Raw genomic sequence first — 17,667 nt, forward strand, 5'->3', positions numbered from 1 at the left:
GATCATATGGTTTGGTTTGGTTTTCCTTGGTGGGAATATCATGAGGCTTTTTTGGGGGAGATGAGGTTGTTAGTCTTTTGCTTTCTCTGTACATTGACTGTACAAGTTCTTTTCACAGTTACCTGGGGTTTGAGTTTTTCATACTCCCAAACAAAAATTGGAGTTTCAAATGCTTTTATACTTGTATGCATACATTTTGGGGGAGTGTATAAAAGTTTATATTTGTGTGGTCAATTCTGTAGGTCGGTTGTATTGTGTCAAGTTGCCTCCCAATTACTTTTTAAACATAGGACGTTCTTCTGTATCCTTAGTAATAGTGATCTGCTTTTATACATATTGTGTTATCTTCTTTCAGTTTTATTGAGATTTAATTGACATAGAGCACTGCGTAAGTTCAAGTTCAAGCATAATGGCTTGTATATTATTGTGAACAGTCATTTACTTGTCTTACTTGTCTTAATTGTGAGGAAGCTTTTTAGTTTGATGTTGTTCCACTTGTTTATTTTTGATTTTGTTGTTTGTGCTTTAGGTGTCATATCCAAAAAATCATTGCCAAGACCCCATGCCATGGAGCTATTTTCCTTGATTTTCTTCTAGGAGTTTTATGATTTCAGGTCTTACATTTAAGTCTTTAATTCATTTTGAGTTAATTTTTGTGAATGGTGTAAGATAGGGTCTAGTTTCATTCTTTTGTATGTGAATATCCGGTTTTCCCAGCACCATTTATTGAAGAGACTGTCTTTTCTCAATTGGGTGTTCTTGGCTCCCTTGTCAGATATTAATCGACTGAGTATGCATCGATTTATTTCTGGGCTCTCTTTTCTGTTCCATTGGTCTATGTGTCTGTTTTTATGCTGGTACCATACTTGTTTGATTACTATAGCTTTATCTTATAGCTTATCTTGAAATTAGGAAGTGTGATGCTTCCCACTTTGTTCTTTATCAGGATTTCTTTGGCTGTTTGGGGTCTTTTGTGGTTCCATACAAATTTTTGGATTTTCTTTCTACTTCTATTAAAAATTCCACTGGACTCTTCCTAGGAATTGCATTGAATCTATAGATGGCTTTGTATATTATGGACATTTTAACAGTATTAATTCTTGCAATCCATGAACATGGGATATCTTTCCACTTATTTGTTTTGTCTTCTGTTTCTTTTATCATGATTTTATATATTGAAAATCCTAAAGATTCCACCAAAAAACTGTTAGATCTAATCAACAAATTCACTAAAGTTGCAGGATACAAAATTAACATACACAAATCAGTAGTGTATCTATAGAGACACTAATAATCCCATTTACAATAGCATCAAAAACAATAAAATACTTAGGAATAAAGTCAGCCAAGGAGGTGAAAACTACAGTTTTCTGTAGTTTTCTACAGTGAAAACTACAAGACATTGATGAAAGAAATCATGAGGTTTTTGACTATGTTCAGTTAGACGTTATATATCTGAGTAGGAGTACGAGTCTGGACTTCACATGACAAGGTTGGTGCTGGATGTGAATTTGTAATCTTTAGTGTCCAGATGGTTTTTAGGGCATGAGCTGGGTCATTTCCTAGATCAAATGCACACTGAAAGGAGAATCTGTCACAGAATCTGTGTCTTAGGCACTCTGCAGTGGTTGAGTCACAGAGGAAGAGGCTACTGAGGGAGGAATTAAATCTAAGAGAGCATGATGTCCTGGAAAGCAGCCAACTATGACAGATGCTGCTGGGTTTGCACTGTGGAGGACAGGGAGTATAGAGCCTTCTCAGTGGAATGGTCAGGCAAAGTCAAATTGCTGTGGATTTAGAGAGAATGGAAGGAGAGAAACTGAAGACAGCATGCATAGAAAATTCATTGTGTGTTTTGCTTTAAGGGATGTAGAGAACTGTTTGCTAATTGAAAGGAATTTGGAGATTGAGATTTCTTTTTTATGAGTGGGAATGAGAGCATATTTTTTATATATTGATGGGAAAGTTCCTCAGCAGGGGAAAGAGAGGATAACTGTTGGAGTTGTGTCTGACTTGGTGAAAGGGATTTACAGATGGAGGGGTGTCCTGGGTTAGGAGCACAGTTAGTCCATCCATGGACAGGTGAGAGGGCAGAGTCTCTTCAGGTGCAGGTAGATATATGTGGCAGTGGGAACTCATGCGAGTTCTTTCTGATCACGTCTACTTTCTCGGTGAAATGGGAAGTGTCTTCATCAGCTGAAAGTAAGGAAAAGGAGATGATATTGGAGGAATGAGGAGAGAGAGTAGATGACATGGTCATGTAGTGGGGGAGTGAATGAACTAGGGAATTGCAGTAGGATTGTTTGGCGGGAGTGGTCATCATGAATTGAGTTTGAGACTGACTAGTCAGCATGGATTGAACCGTGGGCCTGCAGATGTGGAACAGAGTGTGGGATTGTCCACTGAGTATGATGAAACCAGTCAATAAAAGTCCTGAGAGTGATTGTGATATTGGACCATGAAATCTAGACTGGGTAAGGTCAGAATGAGAACATGCAGGGTGTAGAGCACAAAGAGATGGGGTTGTACCATCTGATCGTGGACTGGGGAGAGGTTGGTCAGACACTTCTGAAGTCATGACACTAGAGGTCATGAGCTGCACAGGTAAGAATGACTGGTGCTCAGAAGTGAATTAATGGAGGGAGGCGGTTTGTAACCTTGAGATTTAGAGGATGACCATGGGCGATGAGTGGCTGAGGTGAGGTGGAGGACACACAGTCTTGGAGGAGAGGACTTCAAGGAATGAGGAGGTTGAGGTATCAGAAGCCTGGCAGGCACTGAAATCAACAAGAATGGTGGCCTGAAGCCAGAAGATAAGGCCTCCAAAGAGTTGCTGGCACAACTGTGGAGGTGCCTTCCCTGGGGTGAAGATGGTCTATGTCCTCTCCTCCCCGCCTCCTGGAATATAAGGAAGGTGCAAGATGGCCTGGAAGCCTCAGTGAGGAGCAGGACTGCCCCTTCCAGGCCCTTCATGCCTGTCAGGTGGAGGGGAGGGAGAAAAGACAGCTGCTTTTTAAGGTCCCTGCCTCAGGGGAGGAGCAGGAAGGTAAAGAGAACATGCGAAGAGGTTGAGGACACGGGTTTTGCTGGCGACTGAAGCAACTCCAGCAATATGCACATGATTGTTTTCTTCTTGTGATTTCTAAGTGATAACTAAGAGATGTCTATTTTGTGGTTATTCTTTTTAAGTTACTGTGTTGAAAAACTAAAAGAGAGGTTGGTGTGATTAGGGTTGTCTGTCTCAGGCATCAAACTGGAAGACTTTCTGTTGACAGTAGGAGGAGCTTTACTGAACTGACCAAAAGGCCCATGATTGCCACATGATGGCTGTTTGCTGACCTGCTTCAGAAGCAGGGGAAAGGGTTACATGTTTTGGCTCATATGTGTTTAGAGCATCATGTTTTAGAGAGTTAAGAAAATCGCTTAGCTTGTTGTCTAGTAATGATTGAAGAAAGAGTTTCGCATTAAGTGTTTGATTTGTTGACATGAAGTCTTATGAAAAGGCTGAGAATACAGACATTTTGATAATCCTCACAGGGGAAGATCACCAACTTTTGTCATAGAAGTTCAACAGGGGGCCTGAGGAAAATAAAACCGCTACTAAGGAAAAAAGCAGGTGTAAGTTATAGATTTTCATTATGTAGCATGAATATAGCAGTGATTAAAAGATTTTTTTTTTTAACCTGATAAGGACTAGCTAGCAAGGATCAAGTTAAGTAGTTGGCATTTCAAGGCTGGCGAACACTGGCCCTCTCTCCCTGTGGTTTGCCCCACAGGGAAATGTTAATTCAGTCTCTTTGGGCTTTCTTCCTTGTTTATTTTTATTTTTGATTCATGGCACTGTTTGAGGCATAACTAATGAAAGTCAGTGCAACATTGTTTTGATATTTGAGTTATGTTGTCAATAATAAAGCCATATTACCCCGGTCTTACGATCAAGTTTTTTTTCACAGTGTCTATTGTATCTGACAGAGAGCAAAACTTGAAAATATTGTAACTATATTTATTTAAATTATTTTTTCTTTACCTAGTTTCTTTACCTAGTATAGCTTATTAAAAATATTATAATGATTTTTTTTTCTGGAACTTAGAATGTTTTTGAATCTTTATTCTTTTTCACTTCATACTTTGTAGAAATGTTTAGCCTTGTTGAATTGATGCCAGTAATCTTTTCAGATACAGTACCAATCTGTTTATTTTATATAAAAGATAATTAGACTATCTTAATTTGGTTAGTGAATTTATCTTTTTTTTTTTTCCACTCCACTGGTGTTTTGGATTTTATCTGTGACTAACTTAGCAGACTATATTGAAAAGAGTTAATTTGGAGGTTCCAGTCCAAGATGGCAGCATAGGAAGCTCCTGAACTCACTTTCTCCCATAGACATATTGAATCTACAGCTATACTCAAGGCAGTTCCCTCTAAAAGAAATCCAGAAATGGAGTGATTGTTATACATCGGGCATACGAGAAAGTACGCCTGTTGAAGTGGGTAGGAAAGGCTAAGACATGAGACACCCTCTCACCATAAACCCCACCCCTGGCACAGTGACATAACAATCAGTAGGGAACTTGTAACTCCTAGTTTCTCTGTGAGGAGCAAAGAGTTTGGATCCAATATCTAGAACCCCAGCTTTTAAGACTTTCACTGGAGGCACTAGCCCCCATAACACCCAGCTCTAAAAGCCAAAGGGGCTTGTGTCCATGAGACCCACAAGACTACAGCAAACATAGAAGTAGTTCTTAATGGGCTTGCTAGGACTCCCCGTGGCTATTCCTCTAGGGCTCAGCACACAGAGCTGACAGAAACACTCATCTCCCAGTCTTTGCCCAGAAGAGGCCTATTTGCATATGTTAAAAGCTGCTGCCTGAGGATCCAGTTCTAATTTAGCACACATCTAGGGTGCTGACTGCCAGTCTCCTCAGAGACTCAGGAGGCAGCGGGTGCCATCTTCTTGCTCTCCCTCTACATCACTGTGGGTTGATGGTGTCTCCTAGAAGAGGCTTTTTCACATGTCTGGCATTCTGGTAGCAGCTTTTGCTGCTACCACCCAGAAGAAACACTTCTTGATTGCCTGTCTCTGATGGCTAGCAGGGCTGGCATTTGTGGATCCCACCAGAAAGTAGCAAACAAAGAAGCAGTTCTTAACACACCATTGTAAAGCAATTATACTCCAATAAAGATGTTAAAAAAAAAAAAAAGAAACAGTTCTTTTCTGTCTATTCCCAAAGGGCTCAGCTTAGAGGGAGTAGGCAGAAATGCCCAGCTCCCAGTATTTTCCTTAAATAAGTTTCCCTACCTACTTTAAAAGCTGCTGACTGAGGGACCAGCTTCCAGTCAGCTTGTATCTAGGTGCTGACTGAGATTCTGCCCTTTGGGACACTGATAGGTTTTGGTATACTCTCAACTTCTGGGAGCCACTGAGAACAAAGAAGGCAGCTTGGATGTTCACAAAAGTTTCAGAGAACCAAGAACTCAGGCCAAGCTGAACAATAAGGTTGTTCTCCTAAACACGTAGAGTCAAGGAAAATGAAGAATAAGAGGAATATGTTCAAAAAAAAAAAAAAAGAAGAAAAACTCCAGAAACAGAGCTAATGAAAGAGAGATAAGTGAATTTACCTGAAAAGAGTTCAAAATAATAGTCATAAAGATGCTCACTGAGGTGTGCAGAATAATGCATCAACAAAGTGAGAACTGTAAGAGGTAGAAGATAAAGTACCAAACAGAAATCACAAACCTGAGGAACGCAGTACCTGCACTGAAAAACTCAGTAGAGGTGTTCAACAGCAGACTAGATTAAGTGGAAGAATGGATCAGTGAACTCAAAGACAGGGCAGCAGAATTCATCCAAACAGAGGACCAAAAAGAGAAAGGAATGAAAAAGACTGAAGATACCTTCAGGGACTTAAAAGACACCGTCAAGTGGACCAATATTTGCATTATAGGGGCCTCAGAAGGAGAAGAGAGAAACAGGCAGAAAGTTTATTCAAAGAAATAATGGCTGAAAACTTCCCTATTATGGGGAAAGAAACAGACACCTAGATCCAGGAAGTCCAGAAAGTTCTTAGTATGTTGAATCCAAACAGACCCACACCAAGACACATAAGTAAATTATTAAAAGTTAAAGAAGATCGGGCTTCCCTGGTGGCACAGTGGTTGAGAATCCGCCTGCCGATGCAGGGGACACAGGTTCAAGCCCTGGTCTGGGAAGATCCCACATGCCGTAGAGAAACTAGGCCCGTGAGCCACAACTACTGAGCCTGCGCGTCTGGAGCCTGTGCTACATAACAAGAGAGACCACGATAGTGAAAGGCCCGCGCACCGCGATGAAGAGTGGCCCCTCTTGCTGCAACTAGAGAAAGCCCTCGCACAGAAATGAAGACCCAACACAGCCAAAAATAAATAAATAAATATAAAAAAGTCATTATTAAAAAAAAAAAAAACTTAAAGAAGATCATCTTAATAGCAGCAAGAGAAAATTAACATGTTACGTACCAGGGAACCCCAGTAACACCATCAGTGGATTTTTAGCACAACGTTGGCAAACAAGAAGGGTGTGGCATGATATATCCAATGTGCTGAAAGGGGAAAAAATGCCAACCAAGAATACTTTACCCAGCAAAGTTGTCCTTCAGAGTTGAAGGAGAGGTGAAGAGTTTTACAGATATGTAAAAGCTGAAGGAGTTCATCAACACTAATCTAGCCTTATAAGAAATGCTAAGGGACTTCTTCAAGCTGAAAAGAAGAGATGCTAAAGGTAACAGGAAACATGACAGGATAAACCTCACTGGCAAATGTAAATATATAGTTACATTCAGAATATTCTAATGATGTTACGGTGGTGGGTAAATCACTTCTAAATATAGTATGAAGATTAAAAGACAAAAATATTTAAAATAACTATAGCTACAATAATTTGTTAATGGATAAATAAGATAAAAGATGTAAATTGTGACATCAAAAACATAAAATGTCAGAGTGGGGGAGAGTAAATATATAGAATTCTAGTATGCATTTGAACGTAAGTTGTTTTCAGCTTTAAGTAGCCTGTTATAAATATAAGGTGTATTATATAGCCCCGTGGTAACCACAGAGTAAAAACCTATAATAGATAACAAAAAAGTTAAAAAGAAAGGAATCAAAACACACCAGTATAGAAAATCAACAAATTAAAATGGAAGAGACGAAGAGAAGAAGAAAGGAACAAAGGTGTTACAGAAAGCCAAAAAGCAATACAAAATGGCAAGAGTAAATCCATATTTATCAGTAATTATTTTAGATATAAATGGACTAAATTCTCCAATCAAAAGACAAAGAGTAGCTGAATGGACTTTTTAAAAAAGAGGCCCAACTAAATGCTGCTTATAAGAGACTCACTTCACCTTTAAGGCCAGAAACAGACTGAAAATGAAGGGATGGAGAAACATATTCCATGAAAATGGAAACCTTAAAGAAAGCAGGGGTAGCTATGCGTATATCAGAGTATATAGGCTTTGAGCCAAAAACTGTAACAAGAGGCAAGAAAAGTCATTTCATAATGATAAAGTTATCAATTCATCAAGAGGATATAATAATTGTAAATACTTATGCACCGAGCGTAGGAGCACCTCAATATATAATGCAAATTTAACATACCTGAAGGGAGTTAGAAATACAATAATAGTAGGAGACATCAATACCCCACTTTCAACAATGGATGGATCATCCAGAGAATCAATAAGGAAACATTGGATTTGGACATAGTACATCATATGCATTTAACATATATTTACAGGACATTCCATCCAAAAACAGCAGAATATACACACTTCTTAAAGCACATGAAACATTTCCAGGATAGATAATATGTTATGCTATAAAACAAGTTTTATTAGGTTTAAGAAGATTGAAATCACGTCAACCATGTTTTCCGACCACAGTGGTTTGGAACAAAACAATTACAGGAAGGAAGGAAACTGGAAAATTCACAAATAGATGGAGATTAAAACAACATGCTCCTGGGCTTCCCTGGTGGTGCAGTGGTTGAGAATCTGCCTGCTAATGCAGGGGACACGGGTTCGAGCCCTGGTCTGGGAGGATCCCACATGCCATGGAGCAACTGGGCCCGTGAGCCACAACTACTGAGCCTGCGCGTCTGGAGCCTGTGCTCCACAACAAGAGAGGCCGCGATAGTGAGAGGCCCGTGCACCACGATGAAGAGTGGCCCCCACTTGCCGCAACTAGAGGAAGCCCTCTCACAGAAACGAAGACCCAACACAGCCAAAAAAATAAAATAAATAAATAATTAATTTAAAAAATAAAACCAACATGCTCCTGAACAACCAGTGGATCAAAAAAGATATCAAAAGAGAAATTAAAAATACCTTGAGACAAATAAAAATGGAAAACCACATACCAGAACTAATATGAAGCAGCAAATGCAGTTCTAAGAGGGAAGTTCATAGTGTTAAATGCCTACACATTAAGGGAAAAAAAAGAAAGATACCAAATGAACACGCTAACTTTACACCTCAAAGAATCATGTAAAGAAGAACAAATTAAGCCCAAAGTTAGTAGAAGAAAGGAAATAATAAAAATCAGTCAGGAAATATATGATACAGATTGAAAAGACAATAGAAAAGATTAGTGGAAATGATTAATGGTTTTTTGAAAAGCTAAACAAAATAGACAAACCTTTACCTGGATATAACAAAAAAAGATAAATGTCTCAAATAAAATTAGAAATAAGAAGGGAGTCATTACAACTGATATCACATAAATACAAAGGATCATGATAGACTACTATGAACAATTATACACCAACAAATTGGACATCCTAGAAGAAATGGATAAGTCCTAGAAACATTCAACCTACCAAGACTGAATCAAGATGAAATAAAAAATCTGAACAAACTACTAGTAAGGAGATTGAATCAGTAATCAAAAACCTCACAACAAAGAAAAGTCTCGGAACAGATGGTTTCACTATTTAATTCTGTCTCATATTCAATGATGAATTAATGCCAATATTTCTCAAACTCTTTCAAAAAATAGAAGAGGAGAGAACACCTCCAAACTCAACACCTCCAAACTCATTTTGCATGGCCAGTATTACCCTGATACCAAAACCAGACGAGGACACTTCAAGAAAAGAAAATTACAGGGCAATATCCTTAAAGAACATGGACACAAAAATCGTCAATAAAGTATTGGCAAACCAAGTTCAACAATATATTAAAAGGATTATATACCATGATCAATTGGGATTGATTCTAGGGATGCAAGGATTGTTCACCTTCCACAAATCAGTCAACATGATACATCGTATTAACAAAATGGAGGAAAAAAGTCATATGATCATTTCAATAGATGCAGAAAATGCTTTGACAAATATCAACATCCACTCATGAAAAAAATCTCAACAAATTGGGTGTTAAGGGAATGTACCACAACATAATAAAGGCCACAAAGTGCAAGCCCACAGCCGATACCATACTCAACAGTGAAAAGGTCAAAGCTTTTCCTCTGATATCAGGAACAACAAGGATGCCCACTCGCGTCACTTTTATTTAACATAGTACTGAAAATCCAAGCCAGAGTAATTAGGCGAGAAAGAGAAATAAAAGGCATCCAAATATCAGAAGAATTAAAACTTGTTCACAGATGACATGATATTATACAGGAAAACCTAAAGACTCACCGAAAAACTGTTAGAAGTAATAAATGAATTCAGCAAAGGATACAAAAATCAATATAGGCATACTTCATTTTATTATGCTTTGCTTCATTGCGCTTTGCAAATATTGTACGTTTTTGTTTGTTTGTTTTACAAATTGAAGGTTTGTGGCAACCCTGTGTTTCTATGCCATTTTTCTAATAACATTATTTTAAAATTAAGGTATGTACATTTTTTAGGACATAATTGTACACTTAATAGAGTACAGTATAGTGTAAACATAACTTTTATATATACAGGGAAACCAAAAAGTTCATGTGATTTGCTTTATTGTGATACTAAATTTATTGTGGTGGTCTGGAACTGAATCCCCAATATCTCTGTATACAAAAATCAGGTGCATTTCTATATGCTAACCACAAACCTATCCAAAGTTGAAATTAAGAAAACAATCCTATTTACAGTTGCGTCAAAAAGAATTAAAATACCTGGGAATAAATTTAACCAAGGAGGTAAAAAATATCTCTACACTTAAAATTATAAGACATTGATGAAAAAACTTGAGGAAGACAAAAGTAAATGGAAAGATATTCTGTGCTCATGGATTGTAAGAATTAATATGGTTAAAATGTCCATACTGCCCAAAGCCATCTACAGATTGAATGCAATCCCTATCAAAATTCCAATGGCATTTTTCACGGATATAGAACAAACTATCCTAAAATGTATGTGGATCCACAAAGACCCCGAATAGCCAAAGCCGTCTTGAGAAAGAAGAGCAAAGCTAGAGGAATCACACTTCCTGATTTCAAACTATATTACAAAGCAGTAGTAATCGAAAGAGTATGGTATTGGTATAAAACACATGTATTTCAATGGAACATAATAGAGAGTCCAGAAATAAACCTGTGCGTATATGGTCAATTAACTTACGACAATGGAGGTGCAAATATACTATGGATAGATGATAGTCGCTTTGATAAATAATGTTGGGAAAATTGTACAGCCTCATGCAAAAGAGTGAAACTGGACCCCTATCTTACACCACACACAAAAACAACTCAAAATATATTAGACTTTAATGGAAGACCTGAAAACATAAAAGTCTTAGATGAAAACATGGGTGGTAATCTCCTTCACCTTGGTCCTGGTGATGAATTTTTGGGATTTAACACCAAAAGCAAAGGCAACAAAAGCAAAAATAAACAAATGGAACTACATCAAACTAAAAGGCTTCTGCACAGGAAAGGAAACTGTTGCCAAAATGAAAAAGACAACCTATAGAATGGAAGAAAATATCTGCAAATCATATCTGATGAGGTTAATATCCAAAATACATAATGAACTCATACAACTCAATAGCAAAAATATCAAAGTCTGATTTTAAAAATGAGCAGAAGAACTGAATAGACATTTTTCCAAAGAAGACATCCAAGTGACCAACAGGTATATGAAAAGGTGTTCAACATCAGTAATAATCACGGAAATGCAAGTCAAAACTCATTGAGATACCACCTCACGTCTGTCAGAATGGGTATCATTAAAAAGACAAGAGATGACAAGTGTTGACCAGGATGTAGAGAAAAGGGAACCCTTGTGTGCTGTTGGTGGGAGTGTAAATTGCTACAGCTACTATGGAAAGCAGTACAGAGGTCCTAAGAAAATTAAAAATAGATCTGCCATACTATCCAGCAATCCCACTTCTGGGAATATATTCATACAAAAGGGGTGTAAACTTTTAGTCATAAAGTGAATAAGTTAGCAGGATCTAATGTAAACATGGGGTGATGGTTATTCAGAACACTGCCTGTACAACTGAAATTTGCTGAGAGTAGAATTTAAATGTTTACATGAAAAATGAAAAGATAAATATGTGAGGAGGTGGATCTGTCAATTGAGTAAATGGGGGGGGTCCTTTAACATGCACACATGTATCCAGTCTCCACAGTGTACGCTGTAAATGCTTACAGATTTATTTGTCAAATATATCTCAATAAAATTGAATAGAAAAAGAAAACAAAAAAAGAGTTAATTTGCATGTATTGTAGCAGAGCCTTCTTGAACCTTTTTTTTTTTTAGTGTACGAGAGGTTTTTTACTAGAATTATGATTGTTGACTAGAGGTCATGGTGTTTCCATTCCTAAGTATGGTGCACCAGCTCAGAATTCCCTGCAGGAATTCTTGGAGCAGAGGTATCCTGTGACCCTATGACTAAAACCAAGGTGGAAATGCAGATTCTCTATTACGGTTTCAGATGCTCCCGCCTGTGGAGAACTGTTCTGCATTCATTTTTACTCTTGCTTTCTATCTTTCATCCTGTAATTCCTGCAGTTTACTTGTGAGATTCTAGGGCTTGGCATTAACTATATACTTCTTTCAGATTGTATTTTGTCTTTTTTTTTCTTCTCTCTGAAGAAATTTCATAAGATTGAAAACCAACATTTGGCAAATAATTATCTAAATCATTGTGCAAAGAACACAGTGTTTTGCTTTTTTTCTTGTGTTTATTATATTGGATTGGCCAAAAAGTTCGTTCAGGGTTAGGATTAGTTCTTTAAGTAGTAAGTATTCTTTTTTTTTTTCAAACTTTCATTATTCTAGTTCAGTCTTTCACAAACATACTATACAGAGTCTTATATGGTATAAAACAAAGGAAAACGTCTCTGTCTATTCAATTTAACACAACACCAAAACAAAGCAATTAAGACTTTGGGGAATTTAGTAGTAAGTATTCTTGAAGAGGCAGTAGGTACATCATGAGTCTAAGCTTGTGATCTCTGGGGCCAGACTGCCTGGCATGCATCCAGCTGTGCCCTCAGCAGATGTCTCACCTTCTGCGGTGCTGCACACTCAGTGTCTCTGTTCATCATCTGTAAAATAAAGATGACAGTAGTACCTCCTTTTGTGGTGTTGTTTAGAGGGGGTGTATAAATGAGTTACTTCATGTAAACAGAATGATAAGAAGGGCTTGCGTATATATAAAGTAGAGATTCTTTGGCATATATGTGATTATGATAATTTTTTTTAAATTGCGGTTATATATACTGCTTGCACACACACGTATTCAGAAATAATTAGTGCCTGTAGAAAAACAGCTACCTATAGGAAAACAAAGTAGTTGGTAGTGACAATATATATAATATGTTTTAAAATAAGATCCTTCAGTCATTGTGGAAAGAACATAGGGTGCAAGTAAAAATCTAACAGAATCAGTAACACCAGTGACTAACATTTCTTGAAGATTTACTAAATGCCATACACTGTGCTCAGTTCTTTCTGTTTTCAAGAACTGTTTCCTCATCTGGCTAGTTATACAGTATTGGAGAATTTTCTTAACCTCTCTCTAAGCTCTGATTTTATAATGTATGAGGTGGGTATTGATACCTGTTCTTTCTACGTCAAAGGGATATTATTAGAATAAAATAAGATAATGTAGTGAAATGATCAGTGAACATAATTTTATGAGATAATACATTGGTAAATTATATAACATGTAGTCATAATGGTGATTAACAGCTGATCTTGATTTCTCTTAAGATCACAGATGTGTTAGGAGTTGCTGACTTTTCTGAGTATAGGTAGTTTACGAATTTTAAAAAATGTGTGTTTATATGAATTTATAATTTATCTACCTACCTATCTATCTATGTGTCTAGTCATTGATAAGTCAGGGCTCTTGTGAAGTGCCTGTATGTCCCTTGTCATGAATTGTCTTCCTGTCATACGTGGAAGTTTTCTTCTTTGTATAATGTTGGTATCCTTGCTGTATGTTTATGATTAATACTCAATTATCTCTGTAGGCCAAGTAATGAGCCCATACCCAAATCCTCTTATTTGAGTGTTCTACCTATCAACAGTGTACAGGTTTTATTCTTGACTACAACTCTGAACCCATTTTACAATTATCTGTTTGCCCGTCTGCTGATCAGATCGTAAGGCCCGCCATGACATGGCTTGTTGCCTTCTTCGTATCCTTGGCACCTGGTGCTTGGCTAGGTAGAGCAGGAAACACGTAATCAGGACATATTTATGGAATAAGTAAACTAAGAAAGGATAGTCAGGAAGTCCTACTGATCTCAGAGGAGCCTGTATTTCTAAGAATCAGAAAACTGATCTTCCGAGAAATCTTTAAAAAGGAGATTACTAACCTAGAAGGATTTGGCCTCTAGGAAGAGAATGTATTGCCAAACAAGTTAAAATTTGAATGCTTTATTTGTCCCTGATTGGAGGGTATAAAATATAAATGTACCAACTATTCTGAAGCTTTTCTTTTAACTAAGCTTAATACATTATAATTTGTTGAACAGAGGCGGGCTAGCAGAAAGACTAAATGGACTGCAGAATCGAGAGAGATCTGCCATTTCTTTGTGGAGACATCAGTATCTTTCTTACCAAAGGACACTTTCAGGTAAGGCTTGCACTGGCATCTGTGAGTAAAGAAAATGCCAGTTAAAAGTATTTTTACATTAAAATATATGAAGTTGATCATCACTATTTTTACACCTTTTTCTCTAGGTGTCCAAAGATCTGAGTGGGACAGTTCTATATTACACCTTTTTCTTGCTCTGTCCCAGTAGCTTTCAGACTTTTGTGACTGTGACCCACAGTAAACAGTACATCTTACGGCATCTCCCAGTACACACACGACATTCACACATATCACTCACACACACACACACACACCCCTGAAACAAACATTTAATAAACAACACTAAGCTCAGTGATGTACCAAAATTCTAGTCTCACTAAATTGATGCAGGACCCTTCTAATGCGTTGCAACATTACAGTGATTTAACCAAATTGTCAAGCACAGAGCTGAGAGAGTGTCTTCTGGAGGCTGGACTAGAAAAATACCAAGACAAACTAGTGTGCCTGGGTGCCTGGACCAAAGGGAAAAGATGACCTTTTGTTTGGCTCATCGGCACCAAATAGCTTATTTGGAATGTTCCTTATGTTTTCCCTTCTTTAATTTGGGAATAGAAGGTATTCATGGTATTTAATTATACCATGAATAAAAGACAAAAACAAAACAAAACAAAAAACCAGAGTCAAAAATTAATCTATTAATTTGAAAATATGAATGCGACCATCTCTAATAGATTTTTCTGTTAGAAGTCTCTGTATTTAGGAATTTGGGTTTTGTTTGTCTCTTAGATGAATTTATTTTTCAGATCTGTGAATCCTCCCCTTGATGTCTTGTAGTAAGTTGTGTCTTTTTCTTTACTTTTGATATAACTCATTATAAACATATATTAGGAAGAACATTTCACTATTTGGTGTTTTGTTTCCTGTGTGGCCTGGCAGAAGAATTTTCTTCTTTCAACATAAGAAAAGTTTTTGCTCATTTCTGTATGTGTGTAGCAACTGAATAAATGAGAGAAAAACTTGCAAATATTAAGTAGAGGTAACTCCCTCTCTCCCCAATCCCAAGAACTAAAATTTAGTAAACAGCTGAAATTCAGTGATGGATTTGTTAAAATATCTCTGTAATTAAACTCTCCAATCCTCTTAATTTCCCTGTCAAAAATGAGTATAACTGTAGACCCTTGCCTTATGAACTGTGCTAATAATAAATCAAACTGCATGGGAAGGATGTGCAGCTCTAGGATGGCCCTGGGACTTGATAGACTGTGGAGACACAGAAGCACTGTCATTCTGAGGTTGGTTTCACTGCTGCCAGATCTGGAAGTTCAGAAGCAACCAAGAGCAGCAACTCCTCCTCCCCTTAGTGTGTGGATGTACCTTTGGGTTTGCACCGTACCACAGTCAGAATCCCATCTTATTCCGTTCAGACTCAAGAGCGTTATTGAGCTTTGGTTAATTTTGAATGACCAGGGGACTTTGTCGGGCTTGATTTTTCCTTCTGATGGGTTTGAGAAATCTAGGAGTTAGTAGTAATTTACGAACCACATCTTGGTTTTTGTTCTGAATATTAAGTATAGTATATCTCACTGAGTCTACCTTTATGTCCCTCAGATATGAGAAATTATGGTTTACAAAATTAATCTGTAATTGTAATAATTTAGCCTGAGGCCTTTCTTCCCAAGTTTCTTATATTTGAGGAGTATTATTTAATTATTCCACAGTTGAGAGGGACATGGAGCCCGCTTACTAACTTGAGATATTTGAGGGGATGTCTTCAACATATCTTTCTGCCTTTTTAAAAAAACTTTTCATTTGGAGATAATTGTAGATTCACATTAAACTAATGCCATTCTAAGAAATAACACAGTGGCTTCTTGTGCCCCTCACCTCGTTCCACCAAGGATGACTCTTTTCCTATCTCTAGTACGCTGGCACAACCAGGAATTGATCCAGATACAATTCACCAACCTTATTCAGGCTTTACCAGCTTATATGCACTCGTGTGTGTGTGTTTTGTTTATGTAATTTTATCACCTGGGTAGATTCATGTGCCTATTACCACAGTCAAGATACAGGACACTCATCATCAGGGTCCCTCGTGCTCCCTTTTAGCCACCTCTTCCCACCTAATGCCTTTCAACCACCAGTGTGTTCACCATTTCCATACTATTGTCATCGCAGAAATGTTCCATAAATGAAATAATATGGTATGTAACCTTTGGGGAATTGACTTTTTTCACTCAACACCATTCCCTTGAGATTTATCCAAGTTTGTGTGTATATCAGCAGTTAGTTCCTCTTACTCTGTGATATGTATGTACCACACTTTGTGCACCTGTGGAGGGACATTTGGACCTTACAAATAAAGGTGCTGTGAACAAGATTTTGAGTGAACATAGGTGTTTAATTTTCCGGTATAAATGATCAAGGGTGCAGTTGCTGGGTGTCATAGTAAGTCCTTGTCTAGTTTTGTAAGACATTGCATATTAATATCAAATATTTCAGTGAGTATCTCTAACACATGTTTCTGGCTTTAAGAAAAAATTTTTTTTAACACCTTTAGTTTGTGGATTTCAACTCTTCTTTTCTTCCCTCATGGATAGCTTACTTTTCTGGGCTGTTTTATAACTCTTACTTATACCATTTAATAATCAGTTTTGTTTACCTTGTTAGTACCTTCTAGTACATTTCAGTATAAAAGACGTACATCTCAAGACATACATCTTGTTAGTACCTTCTAGTACATTTCAGTATAAAAGACATACATCTCAAGGTTCTTCAAACTTGAGTAAATTTTTATGTGTGCCTGTTTTCTTGGTTTTTGTTGTGGTTGTTTTTTAATACACTCAGGAGAGATTGAGCTTTGCTGTTGAAAGAACAGAGAGAAGCATGTGTACTGCACATGAAGGCCAATATAGATGGGTGTGTTGGATGAGACACAGTGAAGAGAAGGCAGAGGGTAGACCACTCAGGGCTTGGAGGCCACTATTGGATTTTATTCCAATGTGATGCCTTGCAAATATGCAATTTAAAATATGGCTGTGGAATAGAGAATTGTGATTATAGAAACAAGAGAAAAATATTTCCTAGATTTCTTTTCAGGAACCATTTTATTTCTCTTCTTCCTATTTGAGGGGAAACAGTTTTCCAACACTAGTTTGCCATTTACCTGGATGGCAATGGCCAGTTTCTATTAAGTGATATTCAGAGTATTTCACATGTTTATCATCTCATTTAATCCTCACAGCAGACCTTCCAGTTAGGTTCTCTGATCCTATTTTAGAGACAGAGAGAATCTGGACAGGCAGGGTCCTGTGTTCTGGCTAGCAGGTGGCAGAGTCAGATTTATATCAAACAGTCTCCCTTGGTGGCCCGTGATCGTGGCCCATCTTGTTCTGGGTAGATTGCTGGGAAGGCAGATCCAGGCACTGAGGACATGAGCCCGTGTTGTGCCCGACTTCTGTAGATGTGAGTGTAATGATTCCTTTGTCTGACCTCTGTTTAGTAACAGTGCAACAAATATTTTCACAATATGTTTGATATCTATGTTTTTAAGACTAATAATAGTTACAGATATTCTTGGATGAAAAAAAACAGTGAACTTCTTATACTGTTCAGGAAGAGTGTAAAGAGAAAAAAAAGAAG

At 37.4% G+C, this 17,667-nt stretch overlaps 1 protein-coding gene across 5 annotated transcripts in view; it reads left to right on the forward strand.

Moving 5' to 3' along the window:
* The window catches only part of SPIDR (scaffold protein involved in DNA repair), a 359,526-nt gene that overhangs the window by 132,912 nt on the left and 208,947 nt on the right, over positions 1-17,667 (forward strand). For 4 of the 5 annotated variants that reach the window (XM_082433911.1, XM_082433912.1, XM_082433913.1 and 1 more), the window contains one exon: positions 13,964-14,064. The exons of the other annotated variant lie outside the window; for it this stretch is intronic. In XM_082433911.1, the coding sequence (XP_082290037.1) occupies positions 13,964-14,064 (101 nt within the window). The remainder of the gene's footprint in view (positions 1-13,963; positions 14,065-17,667) is intronic. 5 annotated transcript variants of the gene reach the window in all.

The sequence above is a fragment of the Balaenoptera physalus genome, assembly GCF_965194825.1.
Source record: "Balaenoptera physalus genome assembly, chromosome: 17".
Lineage (NCBI taxonomy): Eukaryota > Metazoa > Chordata > Mammalia > Artiodactyla > Balaenopteridae > Balaenoptera > Balaenoptera physalus.